The following is a 22,509-nucleotide window of genomic DNA, read 5'->3' as shown; positions in this document are numbered from 1 at the left end:
TTCTTAACCATTGCACTATCTCTCCAGCCCCAATACTTCTATCTTTAGCTTTGAAGCTCATCTGTTTTACCGCTAGGCTAAATTCTGTGACAAATAAGCCGTGTCCTTTTGCTGTCTACTGGGATAGGAATCGTAGATAGGTGAGGAGCTATTCTGGTTCTTTCCGTATTGACAGTCCTAGAACCTTGAGTGTCTAAGGCCTTGGGCTAGGCTGGCAGATCCAGAGGCTTACTGCTTCACACCCCAGAATGAAGTGTCTCCAGGCTTTACTAAGGATTTATAGCTTTAGGAACTCAGGATGGAGGCTATTACTCTGAGCTTTAACCATCATCAGCTCAGCTAGTCCCTGTCTTCCAGCAGCAGTGAGCGGCAGCAGTAGATATCAATCCTAACAAGTTAATGCTAATGTTAGAGTGCTCAGACCCAGAGTATCAGGACCCTGAGCCCTTGTCAGTGGCTAGTGTTACAGCTCGGGAGGGTGTCTGAGACCCTTGGCCTTTAGCTTGGCAGCCCCTGAAGTTCTTCTGGCAGCCTGGGCTTGCCATTGCTCAGCTTTGCCCTTTAGAGCCATTGTTGCTGCTCCCTGCTTGTTGCTGCTCCCTGCTTGTTGCTGACTAATCACTGGCCTTCTATAAGGCCACCGTGAGAGCAAAAAGGTCCAATGCAAGGTGTTTGAAATAGTCATAGCTGGAATAGAGCCTAAAGCTAGATTTGGCTTCAGCAGTAAGCTGCTGTGGTTACCATGAATCTTCAAGACTTCTGTTGAGTTTTCAGAGCAACCAGATTGGTATAAGGGCAGTTCAGCCATCTGACTGATAGTGCTTGCTACAGGCAACCAGAGCACCAGGGAGGAGTCTAAGAACACTCAGGGAGTCAAATAGCAAACACTGTGGTATTTACAGTACATTAAGTGATTTGCAATAATTAATATCACCAGTGTTTTAAATGTTTACCTTGTCCTAGTTTGGTTTCTCATGCTATGATAAAACAATAAAACACTGACCAAAAACATCTTGGGGAGGAAAGAATATAGGTTACAGTCCATCATCTATGAAGGAAACCAAGACAGAAACTTGAAGGCAGGACCTGAGTCAAAGACCATGGGGGAATGCTACTTACTTCTCCTATCTTGGAGAAGGCTCACTTCTTCTACCTTGTTTAATTACCTTTCTCATAAAGCCCAGGCTCACCTGCCTAGAGATGGCCACTGCCCACAGTCCACAGTGGGCTGGGCCCCCTACATCAATTAGCAATTAAGACAATGTTTCACAGTCGTGGCCATAGGCCTACAGGCCAATCCGATGGAGGAAGTTCCTCAATTGAGGCTCTTCCAGGTGTCACTAGTTTGTGTCAGTTTGACAAAACCTAACCAGCACAATACTGTAGCAATAAACCACTGCCCCTGTACCCCAGGAAGAGATGGGTCCCTCTAATCTGTCTTGCCTTGATATTGGAGATTGGTTCTATGACACCCATTGAAAAATCTGTGGTTGCATGTGGGCTTTCTGCAAGTACTACACTATAGTATATGTTCCTACAAAACGAATCGCACAGGAATACTTAAAAATTGTTCTTGCAGGGCTGGAGAGATGGCTGAATGGTTAAAAGCATTGACTGCTCTTGCAGAGGACCTGGGTTCGAGTCCCAGCACCCACATGGTGGCTATGAACCGTCCTTAACTTCCAGTTCAGGGGAATCCGAAGCCCTCCTCTGACCTCTGTGGCATTGTATGACACGACACGGGTGCGCTCACATACTTGCAGGCAATACACTTATACACATAAAAATAATAAAAATAAAAATAATTTATTCTTGCAGTAACAGGATCCTCTTCAAAATTTTGGTTTGCTGGAAGAAAATTAATATTCAAAAAATCTGAATTTACAAAACAAATTAATTCAGAAGTGATTGTTTACTTTTAAAAGGTAATCACTCAATTTTAATCAGTCGTTTTCCAATTTTAGTGAGCATAGAATCACCAGGGAGCTTGCTGAAAGAGTGTATCCCTGGGTGCCAGCCCCAGAAGGTTTTTCTTTCAGTGAGCTGCTGATAGGCCCAGGTGTTTGTATTTGAAGAGGAACACACTCTCCTTCCCAGGTGACTGTAATGTAGGTACGTCTCCAACAGGGAGCTTGCAGGAGCAAATCTCCTGTGTATTCCTTTTAACTTCTTTTCATGGAGAATTTCACACAGAAACAACAGCAAACAGAATAATATGTTGAATTCTACCTACTTGCCCACCAGCTGCAGCCGAGACAACCCAGGGCAATCTGGTTCATTCACCCCTTCCTGCCATACTTGACCCCAGAGTATTTTGAAGCAAACCCCAGGAGTCAACTCTCTCAACTCTTATCAATGAATCTCCCTCATACAACAGAGGGCCCTTGGACAGGACTCCTATATTAAACTCCACCCTCCCAGGGCTCCGAGACCATGGTGGAAGGAGTGGAAAGATTGTAAGAGCTAGGGAGAAGGTGCATGACTATATGCAAATAATCCTATAGGCGCCTGGGACCCTTCTCATACAAACCTATAGCAGTGATATCAACATGCATAAGACCCAAAAACCCAGCAAAGCAGGCCCCAATCTTAGCTGAACGAAGAACTATTGGCAACTGATTACTACTAGGTGAGGAAGAGCTGATCTCCTTAAAGGGAGGGACTCCAGATAGGCTGACTAGTCCCCAGAGGATGAACTTGCACCGAGGGACACCTAAGGACACTAAGTTAACTCGATAGGTCTTAACACAAATGACAGAATGCATGAATTCCAGTGGGGGGTGTTTCTATGGTAAGTGCCAATGGGGAAGTGAGTATAAAAATGATTCAGATGTTCTGTATAAAATACACAAAAATTCAATTAAAAATTTCCAGAAAGAGAATCCACTTTTCCAGGCACCTTAGTGACCCTGCAGGTGCTCAGAAACCTCACTTCCTGGTAGCTCCTGGATTAGATGCAAATTTATCTGGTCAAGATTTTGCCAATTGCGTGTCTAGTATAGTTTAAGGTGTTCCTCTGCATCTTGATCCTTTTTGTACTGCTGTAAGAGAACAAGGAAAGAAATGAAAGTTTACAGTCCTAGAGGTTAGAAAGTCCAAGGTTGAGGGGCCATTATCTGGTGAGAGACGACTTGCTGCCTCATGACATGGCAGCAGGCAGAAGCAGTGAGAAGGTACAAGAGCACTGGGGAGCCAGATTTCATGAGTCAAGCCCACGCTCAGGATGAGTCCACTTGAGGGCGCTGCTTTTAAAAGTTTTTTTCCAGCATGTGAATGTTAGCGCACAAATAAACTAGAGGACTCTGTCCTCTGAATTTCTTAATATTTAATATGCACACACACTGAGACCACTTTAAATAAATATATTGGGAAGTTTTTGCTTTTTTCCTTTATAACAGTATTTAATGTATTGGGGTAAGAATAGTAGGAAGAGTGATTTTTAAGATGAAATTGAATGTAGCAGAGATGACCTTATACTAGCTACGCAGAAGCTCCTGGCAACTGATTTGTTGATCTATATAAAAGCACACATCAGAGACTATTAACCCAAGCCTTGAGTAGGCCAACCACATTTTAGTTTTTTAATAGTGTCGTGACAGTAGGGAATCTGGTTAGAGCTCAGGGAGTTAACGTCACAGTTCTGCTATCGATGGAGTAACTGTGTAAGCTTGCCTTCTTCATGATTCTGTACATTCCCTTTGGGGTTGAGGCCTTTTGAAAATTAAATAAAATCTATTTTAAAATTGTGTCTTCCAAAATGAACCAAAACAAACTTGCATACCACCCTAATGTTTAACACTTTAAAATTCATTCTAAGTCCAGATGGCTTCTGTACACTCAGGAGAGCTCTGGTGCCTCCCTCTGTGTTTTGTCTAGATTGAAATGTCTGCTCTTTGGGCTAACCTTGAATCCATGAATTCAAAAGGAAGGGAAAATACTGCTAATTGCTTAGATATGATAGCAGATAATAGAGCTCCTTTTTCATCTTCAGAAGTGTTCCACATTAAACCAACTGCTTTTAGCCACTTGGTTTTCACTTTATTCAAGATGGAAAAACAACTTCTGTTATTTTCAAATAACAAATATTAGGATGAAAATTCTAAAATACGATTTTTCTCTCTATGATAGTTAAAAGCAGGAAGCCAGGACCAGCATGTTGGCTTGATGGGTAAAAGGCTCTTACTGCCAAACCTGACAACTCGAGATCAATCTCCAGGACCCACATGGTGGAAGAGGAGAACATTCCCACAAGTTGTCCTCTGACTGCCAGATGTACAGTGTGGCACACATGCACCCACAGATACAAATGAATGTTTTTGAAAGAGATATAAAGCTAAAGGAAAAGGGAAATGGTAGCTTTAGCAGTTGATGAATTATTAAACACCAAATTTTATTCTCCCTCCTGCTTGGAGGTAATCTCAATGTTCACAAAGAATGAATTGTTTGTATACACATATGTGATTATGTAATTCTCACAGTGACTGACAATTTAGTAAACCTCTTCCAAAGATATGCTTATTACTTGTAAAAAGACTGTAAGCCTTATGTTAATTCTCAATAGTGTTGCTATTTTGGTTCTGAAAATGCATTTGGTATTTAATCAGCATGCATCATGATTTGATGCCTGAAATAAGTTAACTCTTTCCATTGATTACAGACAACTTATTACTAAATCTTTTTTTTTTTTTTTTAAGAGTATATTTTGCTGGGCACAGTGGCCCGAGCCTTTAATCCCAGCATTTGGGAGGCAGAGGCAGGTGATCTCTGAAAATCGAGGCCACCTGGTCTACATAACAAGTTCCAGGCCAGCTGGGGCTACAGGGAGACTCTGTCTCAAACAACAACAAAAGACGATATTTTAAGAAAACTCTTAAGTGTATAAAATGTTTCCCTTAATATCCAAAAAGAAAAGTGAACCTCTTTCAACAAAGTATGTATAAATGTATAGATCACTGGTCTAGATATTTATGTCAGTTTTCTTATTCTTAAGACTTCAATCTTAAAATCATTCGTCTTTAGTAAAGTATGGTTTAGTTTTTCCAGAATCTTGGCAAGGATTTTAGCCCTGTTAGTTGTGTGATGGCTTTAATAGCAGCTATATTTTTCTGCAAGTTAACAGAAGCTGAATTCTAAAAATTTTACTTTTCAGACTTTGTTTTTCAAGGTCAAAGCATTTTGAAGTGTCTCTAGTTTTGGAGACTATCACCCAAATGAGGTGGAGGAAGTGGATCTAGAGACTAGAAGTTCCCGTTCCTGTTCCTTCACTTCCTAAACCTCTTCATTCCCTACCTATTTTAAAAAAAATTTATTTATTATCTTTATTTTATGTGTACGAGCGTATTGCCTGCATGGGTGTAAGTGCACCTATGTCATGCAATACCCAAGAAGGACAGAAGAGGACGTCGGATCCCCTGGAACTAGAGTTACAGATGGGTGTTAGCCAGCATGTGGGTGCTGGGAACTGAACCCAGGGCTTCCGCAAGACCAGCCAGTACTTTTAACTGCTGAACCATCTCTCTAGCCCTTCACGTCTATTTTTTATTCTCATTCTGTTCTTGCCTTGTTTGGGGTTTTTTTGTTTTGTTTTTTTGTTGTTGTTGTTGTTTTTTGAGACAGAGTCTCCTTGTAGCCCCAGATGGTGTGAAACTTAATGTGTAGACCAGGCTGACCTCAATATCACAGAGATCTATTGGTCCCTGCCTCCCTCGTGCTGGGATTAAAGGCATGCACCTCCACACCCAGCTTCTGTTCCTCTCTTGATCAGAATACCAGAAGAGCACTGCCAGTCCCTAAGCCCCTTGGGTTTAATTGCTATCAATCTAGGACTCCCTCAGCAGAGCACTCTGTTTCATCGACCTGGATCATAACCCCAGAATTACTCGTCAAAAGCTCCGTTAGATCATAATAGCTGCCAAACAAAGAAAAAAAAATAAAAGAAAATTCTTGGGATTCAAGTGCTCGTGAATGGTAACTTCTTAATCATGTAGTATCTTAAGTCATTTTTTAATGCTATAGCAAAATACCTAGCACTAGGTAATATCAAAGACAGGTTTATTTGGCTCACCAATCTAGTAGCTGAAAAGTTCAAATAGCAGACATAGCATCTGAAAAATGGCTACCCTGTCTGCCTCCAGTGAGGTGGAGAAGCAGAAGGAGCCTGCTTGTGCAGAAGGGGCATGTATGCAAACAAGAGGGGCTAGGATCCAGCTTCTCTTTTGTAGCACCCTGCTTTTCTGGAACGTAATTTATTCTCATGAGACCAGACTCACTCTGATGTGACCGAGTCATCGGCCAAACCTCTTAAAGGGTCTCCCAGGTTTCAGTATCACCGTACTGTGGTCCAGCCTTCCTGAACATGACCCTTGGGGTAGCAGTCAACCCACAGAGCATGGGATACTCCAAATTCCTTGGTGCCTTGGTTTCAGGATATAACTTAGACTTAACGTTAGTCAGCCCTTGACCTCTGCTGAAAGGAGAATTCGAGACAGTCCATACCCATCTCGAACTTACAAGTCAGCTTGACCCTAGAAGGTTTAGGTTTCCATTGGTACTTAGCATATTTGCCACACCACTTTGGGCTCTCTGTGAATCAGTGAATTTTTTTCTCTTCCTTCCCAACTTACCACATATTCATCCTAAAGTCTTATTTCTGTGTGATACATGTACTGCACTCCTAACCATTTTCCTGTTCCCATAGTCCAGCCTCGTCACCTCTACCTCTGTAATCTACTTCTCCCTCCAGCATCACGTTCAGCACCATCTTTTATGCCCCTTCCAAAGTCATTTTTCTGTCAGCTAAATTCACACTGTCATGGTTTTCATCAGAATTCTATAACTGACCATTACTATCTATGGTACTAAAACTTTCATGACCATGTATCAGGCCGGCCTAAGCAACTCCATCCATCTGCCTGGCATTAGCAATCACTGTAATTCAGCAGATGTTGCCAGGATACCTACGATTTACTGCAGCCAGGTTTTGGCCTCCACTTCTGCACCTGTGCCCATTTTATTAGACTCTCTCTTCCCATGTCTCTTTTGTTTTGTTTTTTAGTGTTTTTGAAACAGGGTCTCCCTGTAGTCCCAGCTGTCCTGGAACTCACTATGTAGACCAGGCTGGCCTTGAACACACAAAGATCCGCCTGCCTCTGCTCCCAAGTGTTGGGACTAAAGGCGTTCGCCACCACACCCGGCTCTTCCCATGTCGTAATGAATCCTTCCCCAAGATTTTAGAAATGTTGGCTTTCATCTTCAGTGGTAATGGACTTTTGCAGCTTCTCAGGGCATCTGATAAGCTTTAAAACTTTTTCATGTTCTTCTGTGTTTAATTCACAGTTACTATCTTATAAATTTTACATCTTGATTTATATGCCAGTGATTGTCTGTCACATTATTCTGTACTTACTGTATGCTTCTTTGTAGACTACATGGAAATATTTAATAAATATCCACCTTGGTCTAAACACCTAATTTGTGGTATGTGCTCTACCATTCTTTTGCTCACTTCTAAACAGGGTGGAATTTGGCAGTGTATTTATTGAATATTGTGTGTTCCATTTTTCAGCCACATAGGTATATACGTCTCAAGAAGCATAGAGAACTGACCCTGTAACCTTATATAGATTATTACCTATCCAGAACCTCAGCTTGTGATGTGTAAAATGGGCATGATAAAAATCTACCTTAGAGTTGTTAAGAATTTAGGGGGGAAATGCATATTGACAGCACCTACCATCATGCCTAACGAATAAGAGATGGGCTGGGTGGAATACACTTTTAATTCCAGCACTCAGGAGGCAGAGACAGGCTGATCTCTGTGAGATCCAGGCCAGTCTGGTCTGCATAGCAAGTTCATGCCAGCTGGGACTACAGGGAGACCCTGTCTTTATATATTTAAAATTTTTAAAAAAAGGCAAATAATAGATGCTTTAGAAATTATTGGGTTTTTTTCATTGTCAACCTAGAGGCTGTGTTCCAACTGATTAAAAAGAAACAGGACTTTTATTCTGACCCACCCCTATATCAATATCTGTTTTTCTGTGTCTAGGTTGAATATATTTCAGGAAAAGTCTTTTTCACCACTTATTCAGATTTGACCACGATGAAGAAGTTAAAGTCGGCGGAAAGACTGTTTCTGTTGATTAAGAAGCAGCTTCCATTTTCAGCCTCCTCTCTAAGGAAAGGTACAGTGTCTGTCTGCTGCTTCGTGCCTGTGTGCTGTGCTTACTCCAAGGTTTTCTGCCTAAGAACTAGTATGCCTTCAGTCCGCACTTGGAAGTTTCATTCCTGTATGTCATCACTAGTTGTATAGTGTCCTCCTGAATGTTCTCACGTAACTGTAATAGACTCTGCTCTTTTCTTTGGGGTCTACTGCTTATCTTCTGAGATTTTACTGTTCTAAGTCACACTTTTTCGTTCTAGGATAAATATGCTTAGTTACATTTGTTTGCCTTTAGGAGCATGTAATAACTCAGAATATAATTACATATTATATATTTGTACAAACTGTCATCTCACAGATGTTATCTGTGTGATGTCATTGGAAAAGTACTATATAGTAAAATTTTCTTCTCCCAGGACCTTAAGTGCTTAGCTCATTTATAAAAGGAATGTAGGAGATTTCTTATTTGCTCCATAGTTTTATAACTATGATAGATGTTTACATAATTTTCGATCTTGATCAAAGCTACACACACCCATACAAAACCAAATACTACAGGATTAAGCATTGTCTTAACCCTCATTTTGATTGCTAATGTGCATAAGCCATCATAGAATTGTATAATTGTATAAGAAACTGTTCTAAGAAAACATGCAAATGACAGAAAAATCATGACTAGGCAGAAAAAATCCTTTAAAACAAATCCCAAGGTTTTGTGGGGTCAATATAATTTTTTCCCAGTCATCCATACACCATGTCTAAGGAACTATAGTGATAATTTTTAGGTCATCTTAGTGACTCTTGATTATCAAGAAAAGATTAAATTTTATTGAGCATGCTGGAAGCCCTTGAGTTATAAATGGATTATGTGTTCGAAGTTTATTTTAACCTTATGGAAACTCATTTTAGATATATGTAAATTCTGTATTGTCTAAAATGAAATAGGTTCAAGGTTCAGCACTCTGTCTGATTTCTGTGTTTTTTAATTTCTTCTTGTTTTTAAATCTCAATTTTCATAGGCAAGCTCACTGTTATCAGAGATCAATGTATCCCTTAGATCTTTGCATTAATTCACAAGATAGACGTATATTACCATAGGAGAGATGATTTTACTAAAGTAGTACATAGTAATTCTATAGGAATTTTTTAAATATTTTATTTATTATCATTTTTTTTAACATCACAAACAAGCATACTTTATTTTTATTGGATTTGGCCAAATGAAATGTTCTATGCAAGGCAAACACTTCACCATGAAATGTTTAAAGATAAATAAATGAATTCCAACTTATATAAATCTCCAGGTGCCACATACCAACTTAAGACATAATTGCAAATTTTAAAAGTTCAATAGTTGGAGATTCTATGAAGTTTAGCATCTATTACCTGTTTGCTTTGTAACTTTGTTCTGGAGTCCAGCCTCCATACTGTGTACAACATTGGATGGTTCATTGGGACTAGATCCTCGTTGACAAAGTGCTTGATGTCCAAGTTTCCAGACTATGTTTGGATTTGAGAGCCAGGTGCTCAGAGTGTGAGCCAGCAGTTGAAGAGCGGGAATCAGCAAGGTAAAAGCCTAGAACCCAGGTCTTGGCCTTCCTCTGCCTTCTTACAGCTCACCTAGAGATTCATGTGAACAGAGGCCACAGAGCAGCAGGCCACAGTAGCAGCTGAATCTGAGACCTAGACTGCTCAAACTCTTCTTTGTGCCAAGACATGATTTCCAACGCAGTCTCGGGCTAAATTTTACCACAGAGCTAATGCTTTCATTAAGAAGACAGGATTAATTAAAACCTCTGAATTAGGAAACGAGACATCTGGGACAGAGTTTAAGCCACAAACGAGGACTATACAAGGCCCATGTTATCAACCACTCCACAAGCAGACATTCTTTTTCTTTTTTTTCTTTTCTTTTCTTTCTTTTTTTTTTTGGTCTCTTTGAGACAGGGTCTCCCTATAGTCCCCACTGTCCCGCTGGCCTGGAACTCACTATGTAGACCAGGCTGGCCTTGAACTCACAGAGATCCGCCTGCCTCTGCCTCCTGAGTGCAGGGATTAAAGGCGTGAGCTACCACGCCCGGCTGGATTTCTGCACCCTTATGCCTCATCACCATACAGCACTCAGGACAGCCTCTCCTAATCCATGAGCTCTAGTGATTGAGATGGAAACTTCTTCACTAACTTTAGTCCTCCCCTATTCTGAGTGTGTGTGAAGGAGTAGATAAAACATAGGCATTGAATTCTGACACCTAGATGTTAGATGCCTGCAAACTAATCATTAAACCTCTTTGAATTGGTGTTTCTGTAGGAATTTTAATAAAAAACTTTGATACTGTTTGTAAAATACTATGAACATAAAATTTATTCTCTTCTGCTTTATATTCTTACAGTAAATTATATAAATTCCAAATGAAGGTGAAGTTTTATTTATGTAGCAATTCAATAAAGTTTATTTCAAAGAAATGAAAGCAAAGGGAATTGGGGTTGATACATATATCAGACAATTAGTCTGTAAAGCTTAAAGGTGGATAAACTGAGCTTTCATTTATTTAGGAAAAGTACTTAATGAAATGCAAAGACTTATCAGTGATAATCCAGGAAGCTGGCTGAATGCCATTTCACTTTGGAAAAACCTTCTTGAACATGATGCAGAAAAGGAAAATCCTTCTCAAAGGGATGCAAACCCACTAAAAAGAAAAGTGGGGAGAAATGAAATCACCATTGCTAAGAAACTAAAAGTAGATGAGATGCAAATGGGTGAAGAGAATCATGGGGAAAGCCAGCCGGAAAAGGGAAGAGAAGACTCACCAGAGCCGGAGTCTAATGGTTGGAAAGGAAAACAAGAACCAGAGATCCAGAGTACCATGGACAAAGCATTTGATACTCAGAACCAGGAGGACTTGACTTTCAGGGTTTCCTGTCGCTGTAGTGGAAGTGTTGCAAAGGCCTTCACTGCACAGGTATGCCCATCTCACAAAGTGGGGCCCACTTTCCAAAAGCAAGCCACTTATGGAACAGATAATTTGGCCTATGTGGATACTTGAGCTTTCATGGGACTTGTGCATGCTGTCACCATTAACCGTGAGTTCATATGAGTAACTGACCAGTTGTTTGGAAAACTCTTATTTCCTTGTAATCTACCACCTCTGGCTCTTACAGTGTTCCCCTCTTCCTCCCTCCACAATGATCCCCGAGCCTTGAGAGGCAGGAGTTTGAAATGGGTGTCCTATTCAGTGATAAGCACTCTGCAGTCTCTTGTTCTCTGCAGGTTAACCAGTAGTGGGTTTCTGTGTTAATCTCCATCTGTTGCAAAAAGAAGCTTCTCTGGTGAGAACTGAGAGATGCATTAATCTATAGGTGTAACAGTCAGTCATTAGGAGTCAATTTAATACTATATTTAGCAGAAAACTAGTATTAGACTTTCCCCTACACCCTGGGACCTATCTAGCCTCAGGTTCCTAGGCCTGATGTCAATGTCAGGTGTGGATTCCATCCTATGAAGTAGACCTTAAATGAGAAAGGTTTTTCATGCCACGTTTGCACCAGTATGTATATCTTGCCAGACCAGTTATTGTAGTTCACAGGATTCACACCTGGAAAAGACTGATGACTTTTTTTTCATCTATTAGCACGCATACCACATTCCTTACTGTGAAAGCTAGCCACTAGAGCTGAGACTTTGAAGTCAGTACCAGCTTGTTTCCTTGTTTGTTCTATAGTTCATGTGCAGAAGGGTCTTCCATCAAGTTCTGGTGCATAACCAAGAGCAGGGGCAATGGCCAGTATTGTTTGAAGGTCTATGGGACCCCCCCCCTCAATAGCTTCAAGAGAGGGAGTCCATTCCTGACAAGGGGGCTTTAAGAATTGCACAGTTCTTAAAGGCTGAGTCTAATGATGCTGATCTGGTCATGTTTAAACATAGAGGATGGTGACGGTTACAGTGATTAATCTTTGAGCTTCATTTTCTTCCTCAGAAGGACCTTATTGATCAGGTCATGGTCTTACTTCACAAACCTAAAATTTCAAAAGTAGAGATCACATATGAGTAGACTTTAGTGTCAGTGGGAGGGCTTGGAAGATGAGGAGTACAGCCCTACTGACTTGTGGAGACAAACTTTGGATTAATATTGCTAAGTTTTGCAATAATATCCCTAAATTACTGTCAAGTGAATTGACTTTTTTTTTCCCCTCCCAGCTTTTGATTTTATTTAAAGTCTTCATCTTTATTATTCTTACCTTTTCTGTAATTTGTTACTTCCCAGGAGGTAGGAAGAGTAATTGGAATTGCTCTTATGAAGCAGTTTGGATGGAAAGCAGATTTGAGAAATCCAAATTTAGAGGTAATAAGTATCTATCTCAGTTCCTATATATAAAATCTAAGTTTTTAAAGACTGTCATCTCTTTTCAAATTGGCTTGAGTTATAAAAAATATGTCTATAGGTCTAGGGCGATGGCTCAGAAGTTAAGAGCACTGGCTGCTCTTGCAGAGGACCTGGGATCGGTTCCCAGCACCCACATGGCCACTAACAGCCATCTGTAACTCCAGTTCTAGGGGATCTGACGCCCTCTTCTGACCTCTGTGGGCATTACACAACATGGTTGCACTTACACATAGGCAGGCAATACACTCATACACATAAAATAAGAATTATAAAATATTTTTTGAAGATATGTCTACATGGATCCATCGGTCTGCTCTTTAGCAGGAGAATAGTGCAGAAAATGCCTTGTCTAAACTGGAGTCACTTGGCCACAGCTGAAGGAAATTCTTGATGAAAATCAATATTGGAATAACTCAGGTGACAATGGTAATATTAAAAATGATCATTAAGGGCTGAGTATTATGGTTCAGTGGTAGAGCATTTGCTTAGTATGTGTGAGGCCCTGAATTCAATGTTCAGTCTCTAGCAACAAGTTGGAGGAAAGACACTGGGTAAAAATACCAAGGATTTGTAAAGTTCAAAGTGGTGGTTAGAGTATACTGTAAATCCCATCAGCTTACAGGAGTAAGAAATTCTCATTTTTAAAGTTTTATGTTGGCTACTAATGACAAGCATTATATTCTGTCCAAGGCCTAAGAGAAGAATGAAAGAGGGCCAGAAACTCACCTACAGATAGTAGAGCAAAGGACACCCTGAGTACCATACATTGGGCTTAAAGAAAGTTCCTCTTGCTTGACAAGAGGTAGTTGTATACTTAGAACGATAAGCTCTGTTTGTCTGCAAGTCTTAGTTGAGGTTGGATTTTAGAAGTCATATTTCATCCAAAATGCCGAATAGCTTTTGATCCAGTTATCACAGTTCAGAGAGTCTCTGGGAAGATCCTGACTTTTCTAAAACATGATTGTCCATGTAACTTACATGATTGTCCATGTAACTTTCACCCTACCTTGACCTCAGAATTTTGCTATGAAATGAACCTAAATTTGGTTCACCTTTGCTTAAGGACAAAAGATTATAACGTATTTACAGACATGACATGACCAAATAGGACTGGGTATTTCTTATTATAAAAAGGTCAGATAAGGGGCTGGAGAGATGGCTCAGCGGTTAAGAGCACTGACTGCTCTTGCAGAGGACTCGGGTTCGATTCCCAGCACACACATGGCGGCTACGAACTGTCCTTAACTCCAGTTCCAGGGGAATTGGAAGCCCTCTTCTGAGCTCCACAACATTGCACAACACAGATGCACTCACATACATGCAGGCAATACACTCATACACATAAAATAAAAATAATAAAATATTTTAAAAAGGTCATGTAAGTTCAAAATAAAAATTTCAGATTGCCAGTGATTTGATTTGATGCTGCAGTTTCCTGTGAGATTCTAACATCTGTGTTTGTTCTTTCAGATCTTTGTACATCTAAGTGACATTTACTCACTGGTGGGGATTCCTATGTTCAGGTAACAGTTGTAATCCGAGTTTCAGTTTTGTCCCTTTAGAGTTTGTAGAATTAAGAATCTGCACTTTTTATATAGAGTATGAAGTATGGATACAGCAGAGGAGGGCTAAAGGCAAAGCACTCTGAGTTCTTGGCTCAAGACAGTGTATGTTCCCTGGAGCACGTGGGTGGGACTTGATCAGAACTGTGAAAGGTCAACCACAATCACTCACACATTGCCCATCAGATTAATACTGAAAATGATGCCTCGTTATTTCTATTATGAAATAATTTGCACAGCCCATGTTTAAATTTGTTAATGTGTTAGCATCTTGGAGATGTAATTTAAAAAGAAAATATAGCAGTTCTTTAAGTGTATTAACTCTCTCCAGATTCCGTTGCCATTATTGTTTTATTGTGACAGGTAATTGTTGGTCTTTAAAATCATTTTCGAGTATCTCTTTACTCATCCAGAGTACGAAATGATGAATCCAATTTTTTTTTTACTTATTTATTTATTTAATTAAAAAATACCTTCTGGATTCTTACTGTGCAACAGGTGCTTCACAGTTTTCTGCAGAGAAAGCTGGTTGGCTGCAAAAGGGATTCTTGAGTTCTTGTAAGCATGTACATACCAATGGCATCTTTAAAACATCTTATATGTGTGTGAAAAAATAATGTTTTAAAGATGAGGAAAGTTCTGTGGGAAAACTGCATTTGCCTTAAGCTCAGATTTACATGATCCCAAATCAGGATATATTTTTTTAGATGCTTAAGATGATCATAGTGGCTTTTATCTAACGGTGAGCTCTCATAGCTGGCCAGCACAATGCCGAAAACATTAGAGATGTCCCAGAATGCTGAATGGATGGAGTTATCTATCTGCTAGTCATGGCAGGCTCCACCAGCATCCCACCACCAGCAAGAATCAGGAGCAAAGTGAAAGTTCTTGGCGCTGTTACCCCTGTGAGATCATCATGCTTCAGTGGCCTGGTTTCCCCTCACCCCGGCTACCTCACCGCCCTACCAGATCTCCAGAACAAACCTCCTGTATACTAGTCAGTTTCCAGGCTACCCTCCTCCAGGGCCTTGATTGACTTTAATTTCAATAAAAAGCCTCTCTGGCTTTTTTAAAAAATCCCCTAATGACTGACTGACAAAAAAAAAAAAAATGAGGAAAGTTACAGAATGTTTACATTTGAACTCTGTATATTTATTGATAGTTACCAAGACAAAGATAGGAAAGACTAGCAAAACAGTTATTTTTAAAAAGTGTTCATCACGTTACAAGATAATTCTTTTTAAATTCTTTTGTGTGCTGCTGGAATCGAACCCAGGGCTTCATGCTTCCTAAACAGATACCCTACTTCTGAACCACATTCTCTTTCCCCATAAACAGTTTTAAATACATTTACCCCTCAAAGTAAGTCTGGAGAGTTGATTTATAAGGAACATTTAACCTACAGTAATGGTGTCAGCATGCACAAGACCCATGCAAACTCAAGCAGACAAAAACCCAGCATAGAACTGTGGAAATGGGCAGCGGGCCCAAACCTCAGCCAAAGATCTATTGGCAGCTGATTATTGGCCTCCATGGGCACCCACTCTCACATGTACATGTTCACACAAAGACATATACACGTGCACATGATTAAAAATAAAATAGATCAGGACAGGAGAGATGACCCAGTGGTCAAGAACACTCACTGCTCTTCTATAAGAATTGCATTCAGTTTCTAGCACCCACTTTGGGCAGTTGTATCTCCAGCTCCAGGGGACCTGATGCCCTCTTCTCATCCCTGAGGGCACTTGCACCCAAGTGGCATAAGCATACACACACTAAATAAATATTAAAAATAAAATCTTTAAAAATAAATCTTCCAATTAGAAATATCCTAATATAAATTCACTCAGCTTTTATTTAGCAGAAACTTATTCATCTCATGTGTACAAGCATCAATTTTTATTCATATATGTGAAGGTAGAAATTCTAAACCATTTAGGCATAGCTGTCTGTTTCAGAATCTATTGAAAGTTGTAGACTTTTAAGGAAAATGAACATACATATAAAAGTCATCTTCCAATTAGAAATATCCTAATATAAATTCACTCAGCTTTTATTTAGCAGAAACTTATTCATCTCATGTGTACAAGCATCAATTTTTATTCATATATGTGAAGGTAGAAATTCTAAACCATTTAAGCATAGCTGTCTGTTTCAGAATCTATTGAAAGTTGTAGACTTTTAAGGAAAATGAACATACATATAAAAGTCTTTAATTTCAAGGGATCATTGGATATTGTACAACCTGATAAACCCCTTGAACAAAAATTATTTTTTGAATAAAACAAAAAGTAACACCTCATTCCTAAGAGCTTTAAATGCAACAGTAATGTGCTTAGATTCCAAGTCCAAGTTAAAAAACTAATTAAATTTTTAAAATTTTTATTCCAAATTATTTGCATGCTGGTAGACACACACAAGAAGTGTCATGCTTATGGCATTTCGAATAATAAGCAATGCATGTGAAAGTTTACAAGTACATAAATATTTGAAAATCAAAACTCAGAACTGGAATGAAAAGTGGTTGTAAATTGGGTTACGATTGATATTCTCTGATTAGTTGGTTTAACTCTGTCAGTGAGGGTAGAAAGCAATCTCATGTGTGTTGGCTAAAAATAATGATTGCTGGAGTATGCCCAAACAGGAGCCGTGGAGACCTGCAAAGTAAGTAGCACCAAACAAAAGCAACAACCTATGACCCCGACCATAAGAAAATTCTGAAACAATAGAGGACAGCCAGGATGTTTGCCGGTCACATCAAATGGATATCTCTGTATTCTAAAGACATTGCTGTCTTTCAAGACAAGAGCTGTTTGGATCTCTTGAACAGTGAAGCCCCATGGGATGTTAACTGTGCAACTACACCACACTTGCCCAGTCATGGCATAGTGGATGAGAGCTCTGGGCTTCAGGTCTCCCTTCCCTTCAAATGAACTCTGAATTTGTACAGATTATCATTCTCTACTGTAAAATCAGGAAAATAATATTATCTACTTTATAGCTTTGTGGCAGGGCTTAGATGAGGCAGCCCATGAGAAAATGTTTGACACTGTTTCTAGGATACAGTAAGTGCTGAATGTATTTTAATTTTTATTTTTGAAACTGTTTAGCAAGTAGTGAGGGAAGAGGAGAAATATTTACTAGAACAAGATGAATTTGCTCAATTTATTTCATTTGAAACATCAACTTTATTTTTTCCATATGCTAAGCATTGTGCTGAATACCCAAAGTCTCAAGATGAATAAGATGGCTGTTAAATTCAAGAAATTCTATCTAGTGGTAGACAGGTATATGATAAATGCTTGGGTAGTGACAGGAAAGATTTAACTAATGGGTGGAAAAAAGCAAAGCATCTAAGAGGAGACTTAAAAGCCAGATATGCTCACACACTTGTGATCCCAGCATGCAGAGGCCAAAATTGGATACCCTGGGTACATGGGAGTTTCAGCATAGCCTGGATAGAAAGCAAGACTCTGTCCAATAAAAAGGGAGGGAGGGAGGCAGGCAGGCAGATATTAGAAAAGAAAGGACATGTGAAGGGAATAAGTAAGGCTTCGTCAGTGGACAAGAGAAGGAAAAGATCTTGCAGGCAGGATGCCACACTGGACAAAGGCACAGAAAGAAGCATGAGGAGTTTGATTTGCGTGTGGTATGTTGAGAGGACCAGGATAGGGCGGATCATGCATAAGGAGGGTGGGTGAAAATTAGACCAAAGATTAGAAACAAGCCACGAGGCATTTTCAGGTCTGTCCAACCTTTTGACATTGCCATACAAAATTGTCATCTACAAAGTTCACAAAAACCATGCAGTCGAGTTATAAAGGGAAAAAAAAAAAACAACTCAGTGTTTTATGTAACGTCATAATATTGTATTAGGCTGCCTTCATGGCTGTCTGGGTATGCAGCTCAACAGCTGTGGGTTGGACATGTTAATCTAAGCCTTGTGAAAGGGCTTAGATGTTATTCTAAAAGAAACAGAAATGTAAAGTAAAAGAGTGAGGTGATGCAATTTGTGGGGGTTTTTTTTTTAAGTTTGAGATGAGAGAAAGGGGAAGGAGGGGAGAGAGGATTTTAATTTATCTAATAGTCCAGGCAGTGAGTGATGAGGTGCTGAACCAAGGTAAAGTTGGGGTAACAAAAAGACCATGAGTTCAAGAAAAAGTTAAGGAGTCTAAAATGACTTCTAGATTGCTTATTTGAGCAATTACTAGACACTAGTGTTAATCACCAAGATACAAAATGCAGAGGAAGAACAGTGTGTTCTGTGACAAACATCCAAGAAGATGTTTTAAATGACAGATCTGGAATTCAAGTTGACAAGTGTAGGCTGAAGGTATAGGTTGGGATACCCAGTGTATGGTTGGTATGTAGCATAAAAGATGGAATGTTCACAGGTATAAAATATAGGGACAGAAAATGTGATGGTCAAAACTCTCAACACCAAGGACCTGTGAAGGATTGTCTAGGTTAAGATTAGCCTTTGAGAATGTCTGATTCTGATGGTCTTGTTGAAGCTAATTGAGGCAGGAAGGCCCATCGTAACTGGGCCATCCCTGAGCAGGGATCCTGGACTGTATGAGATAGAGACGACGCACCGAGCACTAGGAACTGCATTCAGTCGCTGGTCTCCGCTCTTGACTGTGGATGTGATGTGGCAGTTCTCTCAAGCTCCTGCTGCTGGGACTTCCCTCCCATGAGGGACTGTGACCAGAAAGTGTGAGCAAAATGAACAGTTTCTCCCAGAGTTGCTTTTTATCAGGACATTTTATCACAGCAACAGTTAAGAAAGTAAGAGAAATTTTTCTCATTTTATACAATTTGAATTTTATTACTTAACCTCCAGATAAAAATGCCCAAGCGTCTGTTTGAAGATAAAGATCTGGGGCTCAGGTGACAAGTCTAGGCTGAACTCGGATAGCAGCTTGCCTTTGTTTGAGTGTGTAAGAGAATAAAGAAGAAATGTATCTAGATGGAAAGAGGGATCAAAAACTATTTACTTCTGAACAATTAAAATCTGATTTAAAGCAGTCTAAATGAGTAAGCCATTGTTTTCTCAAGAATTTGAGTTCTTCGCCCTGAAAAATCTTACTATGCTGATTTTAATGGACCCATTTGTTGAAGTTACAGATCACATTTACATAGGTTGAAGCAAAATAAGAACATATTTGATAGATACTAGTGAGACTGGCTCCCATGAAGTATTCTTAGTGAAAATGTATTGTCAAATTTGTCAGAGGTCCTATGTAAATCCCTGCTGCTTGGGAAAAGGCTTGTAACTGTTCTGCTAAAGAACATTTTTTCCATATGGGGCCTCCTTTTTTGTTATCTGTGGTATAAACTGATGTATTTTGTAGCAAGATAATTACCAAGTTTTCTCTATAGGAGCAAAATTCATTGTTCAGAATGTTTTATGGTCTATCTACCCTCCAGTTTTCAGCCTACATTTTAAAGCTGTAGATACAGTACTATTTACAATGTAAATTATTTCCTGAAAAAACTGTTAAAAAGCCAAACTGCCATGGATCTGCCATGCGTAACCTCCCTATTCGAACAATAACACAGCTATGCTGTCTCATTGGAAAACAATACATCTTCTGAGTCTAAGAGCTTAAGAAGCTTGCAGTGAATACAAACACAAACAGAATAATGTAAAGTCAGAGAAAGATGAGAAATAAAACGATAAAAGAAATCAATGTTTAATAAACTTATATGCCTGGAATTACTTGCAAGTCTTTGCACAGAGCTCAGAAATTATAGAAGTGAGCTACAAAGCACATGGAAATTTGCAAGCTGTTGCTTGCTCAGTGCATTAGAAAGGTAGAACCAGGAGCTGGGGAGGAGGCAGGCAGTAAAGTGCTTGCTTGCCGAGTGTCTTAGTTTGTTTCTTCATTGCTGTGACAAAATACTCTGACCAGTACCAACTTGGGGAGGAAAGGGTTTATTCAGCTTACATCTCCCAGATTGCAGTTCATCAGGGAGCCCAAGGTAGGAACTCAGGGCAGGAACCTGGAGGCAGGAGCTGAAGCACAGGCCATGGAGGAATGCTGCTTACTGGCTTGCTCCCCTGGCCCCTGCTCAGCCTGCTTTCTTATGCAACACAGGCCCACCTGCCCAGGGGTGGCACCACCCACAGTTGGCTGGGCCCTCCCACATCATTCATCAAGAAGATGCCCCTCAGACATGGCCACAGGCCAGTCCAATAGAGGCAATTCCCCAACTGAGGCTCCCTCAACCCAGGTGTGTCAAGTTGACACTAAAGCTATCCAGCACAATTGACCTCTTGTCAACCTGACACACAAACGTCACTATTAAGCCGTAACTTTCCAATTTCTGTCCCCAAGATATGATGTTAATATCACAACATAAGACAGTACAACCTTAAAAACCCCACAGTCCTTAAAAAATCCAAACACTTAAAAGTTCATAGTCTCTTTTAAAAGTCTCTTAACTGTGGGTGGGCTTCTGTAAAATCCAAGTACTGTCTTATTTCACAGGGAAGAATCGGGCACACCTAAGCAAAACCAAAGTCCAGCAAAGTAGCTCAAGGCTGGACATCTGGGATTTACTCAAAATCTTCTGGCCTCCAAAGGGTCCTGGCAACTCCACTTCTCTGACTGCCGTGCACAGCACACACAGCTCATCTCGAAGACCCAGGCTGAGGGAGCCCAAGGTAGGAACTCAGGGCAGCAACCTGGAAGACAGACCATGGAGGAACGTTGCCCACTGGCATGCTCCCTCTACCCAGGTATGTCATGTTGACACTGAAGTTCTCCAGAACAACTGACTCCTTGTCAACTTGACACACAAATACATCACACCACAGCCTTTCCATTTCTTGTCCCCAAGATATGATGTTAACAATATCACAGTGTAAGACAGTGCAACCTTAAAAGCCCCACAATCCTTAAAATATCCAAGCACTTAAAAGTTCATAGCCTCTTTAAAAAGGCTCTTAACTGTGGCCTTCTGTAAAATCCAAAAGAAGTACTGTCTTATTTCAAAAGTGAAGTATTGAAGTAGGGACACCTAAGCAAAACCCAAGGCCAGCAAAGTAGCTCAAGGATGGACATCTTTGATGCACTCAGGATCTTCTGGGATCCAAAGGGTACAGGCAGCTCCATTTCTCTGACTCTGCCATCCACAGCACACACAGCTCGTCTCGCAGACCCAGGCCAGCTCCATTCCACACCTACCGCTGTCCTTGTCTTCAGCTCTAGCCAACCAGAACCTACAGATTCTCAATTCAAAATCTCACACAAACAGCCCTGATAGTCTCTGCTTCCCTTTGAAGCTTCACAAGCCAGGCCTCCATTGTCTACAAATCTTTCAGCATAACTGTTCCAAGCTCCACAGTAACAAATTCTGAGCACGCAATGGCTTTTCCAGCCCAAAGTTCCAAACACTTCTACGGTCCTCCCAAAAGCACCACGGTCAGGTCTGTGATGGCAATATCCCACTCAAACTGCCATGGATCTGCCGTGCAAAAGCTCCCTATTTGAACAATAACATGGCTATGCTGTCTCATTGGAAAACAATACATCTTCTGAGTAAGAGCTTAAGAAGCTTGCAGTGAATACAAACACAGAATAAAGTCAGAGAAAGATGAGAATTAAAACGAAAAAAGAAATCAATGTTTAATAAACTTATATGCCTGGAATTACTTGCACGTCTTTGCACAGGGCTCAGAAATTATAGAAGTGAGCTACAAAGCACATGGAAATTTCCAAGCTGTTACTTGCTCGGTGCATTAGAAAGGTAGAACCGGGAGCTGGGGAGGAGGCAGGCAGTAAAGTGCTTGCTTGCTGAGCAAACATGAGAACTTGAGTTTGATCCTCAGAAGCCACAGAAAAAGCCAGGCGTGGTAATGTACTTAGAATCCCAGCATTGGGGAAGTGGGGACAGGTGGATCCCTGAGGCTCACTGGCCAGCAAGCCTCACCTAATCAGCAAACCCCAGGTTCCAGTGGGAGACCCAGGCTCAAAAACAAGATAGATTGTTCCTGAGGAACAAAACCCAAGGTTGGCCACTGGCCTCCACACACTCACACTTGTGCACACACACATCTGCTCCCTCTCACACATAAACACAAAAGTAAAAGTATGATACTTTGACAGAAGGCTGGACATCTGGGATTTACTCAAAATCTTCTGGCCTCCAAAGGGTCCTGGCAACTCCACTTCTCTGACTGCCGTCCACAGCACACACAGCTCATCTCGAAGACCCAGGCTGGCTCCATTCTACACCTACTGCTGTCCTTGGTAGTCGTCCCATGGTCCTGGCATCTCCAAAAAGCTGGGGTCGCCACTGAAACTGAGGCTACACCTTCACCAATGGCCTCTACTTGCCTCTTGGGGTGCAAAGCCTCAGATTCTCTCCATGACCCCTTCAATCCTGGGGTCTT

The 22,509-nt window shown here is 40.5% G+C and overlaps 1 protein-coding gene across 1 annotated transcript in view; it reads left to right on the top strand.

Annotated features, from left to right (window-relative positions):
- Thumpd2 (THUMP domain containing 2) overlaps window positions 1-22,509 on the top strand; it is a 62,657-nt gene that overhangs the window by 2,321 nt on the left and 37,827 nt on the right. The window contains 4 exon segments of the mRNA XM_008845510.3: window positions 8,048-8,183; window positions 10,715-11,121; window positions 12,424-12,501; window positions 14,014-14,066. Of these exon segments, the coding sequence (XP_008843732.3) occupies window positions 8,048-8,183; window positions 10,715-11,121; window positions 12,424-12,501; window positions 14,014-14,066 (674 nt within the window).

This window comes from Nannospalax galili, unplaced genomic scaffold (assembly GCF_000622305.1).
Source record: "Nannospalax galili isolate Female #2095 unplaced genomic scaffold, S.galili_v1.0 scaffold622, whole genome shotgun sequence".
NCBI lineage: Eukaryota > Metazoa > Chordata > Mammalia > Rodentia > Spalacidae > Nannospalax > Nannospalax galili.
This window is presented reverse-complemented; position numbering and strand designations above follow the sequence as displayed.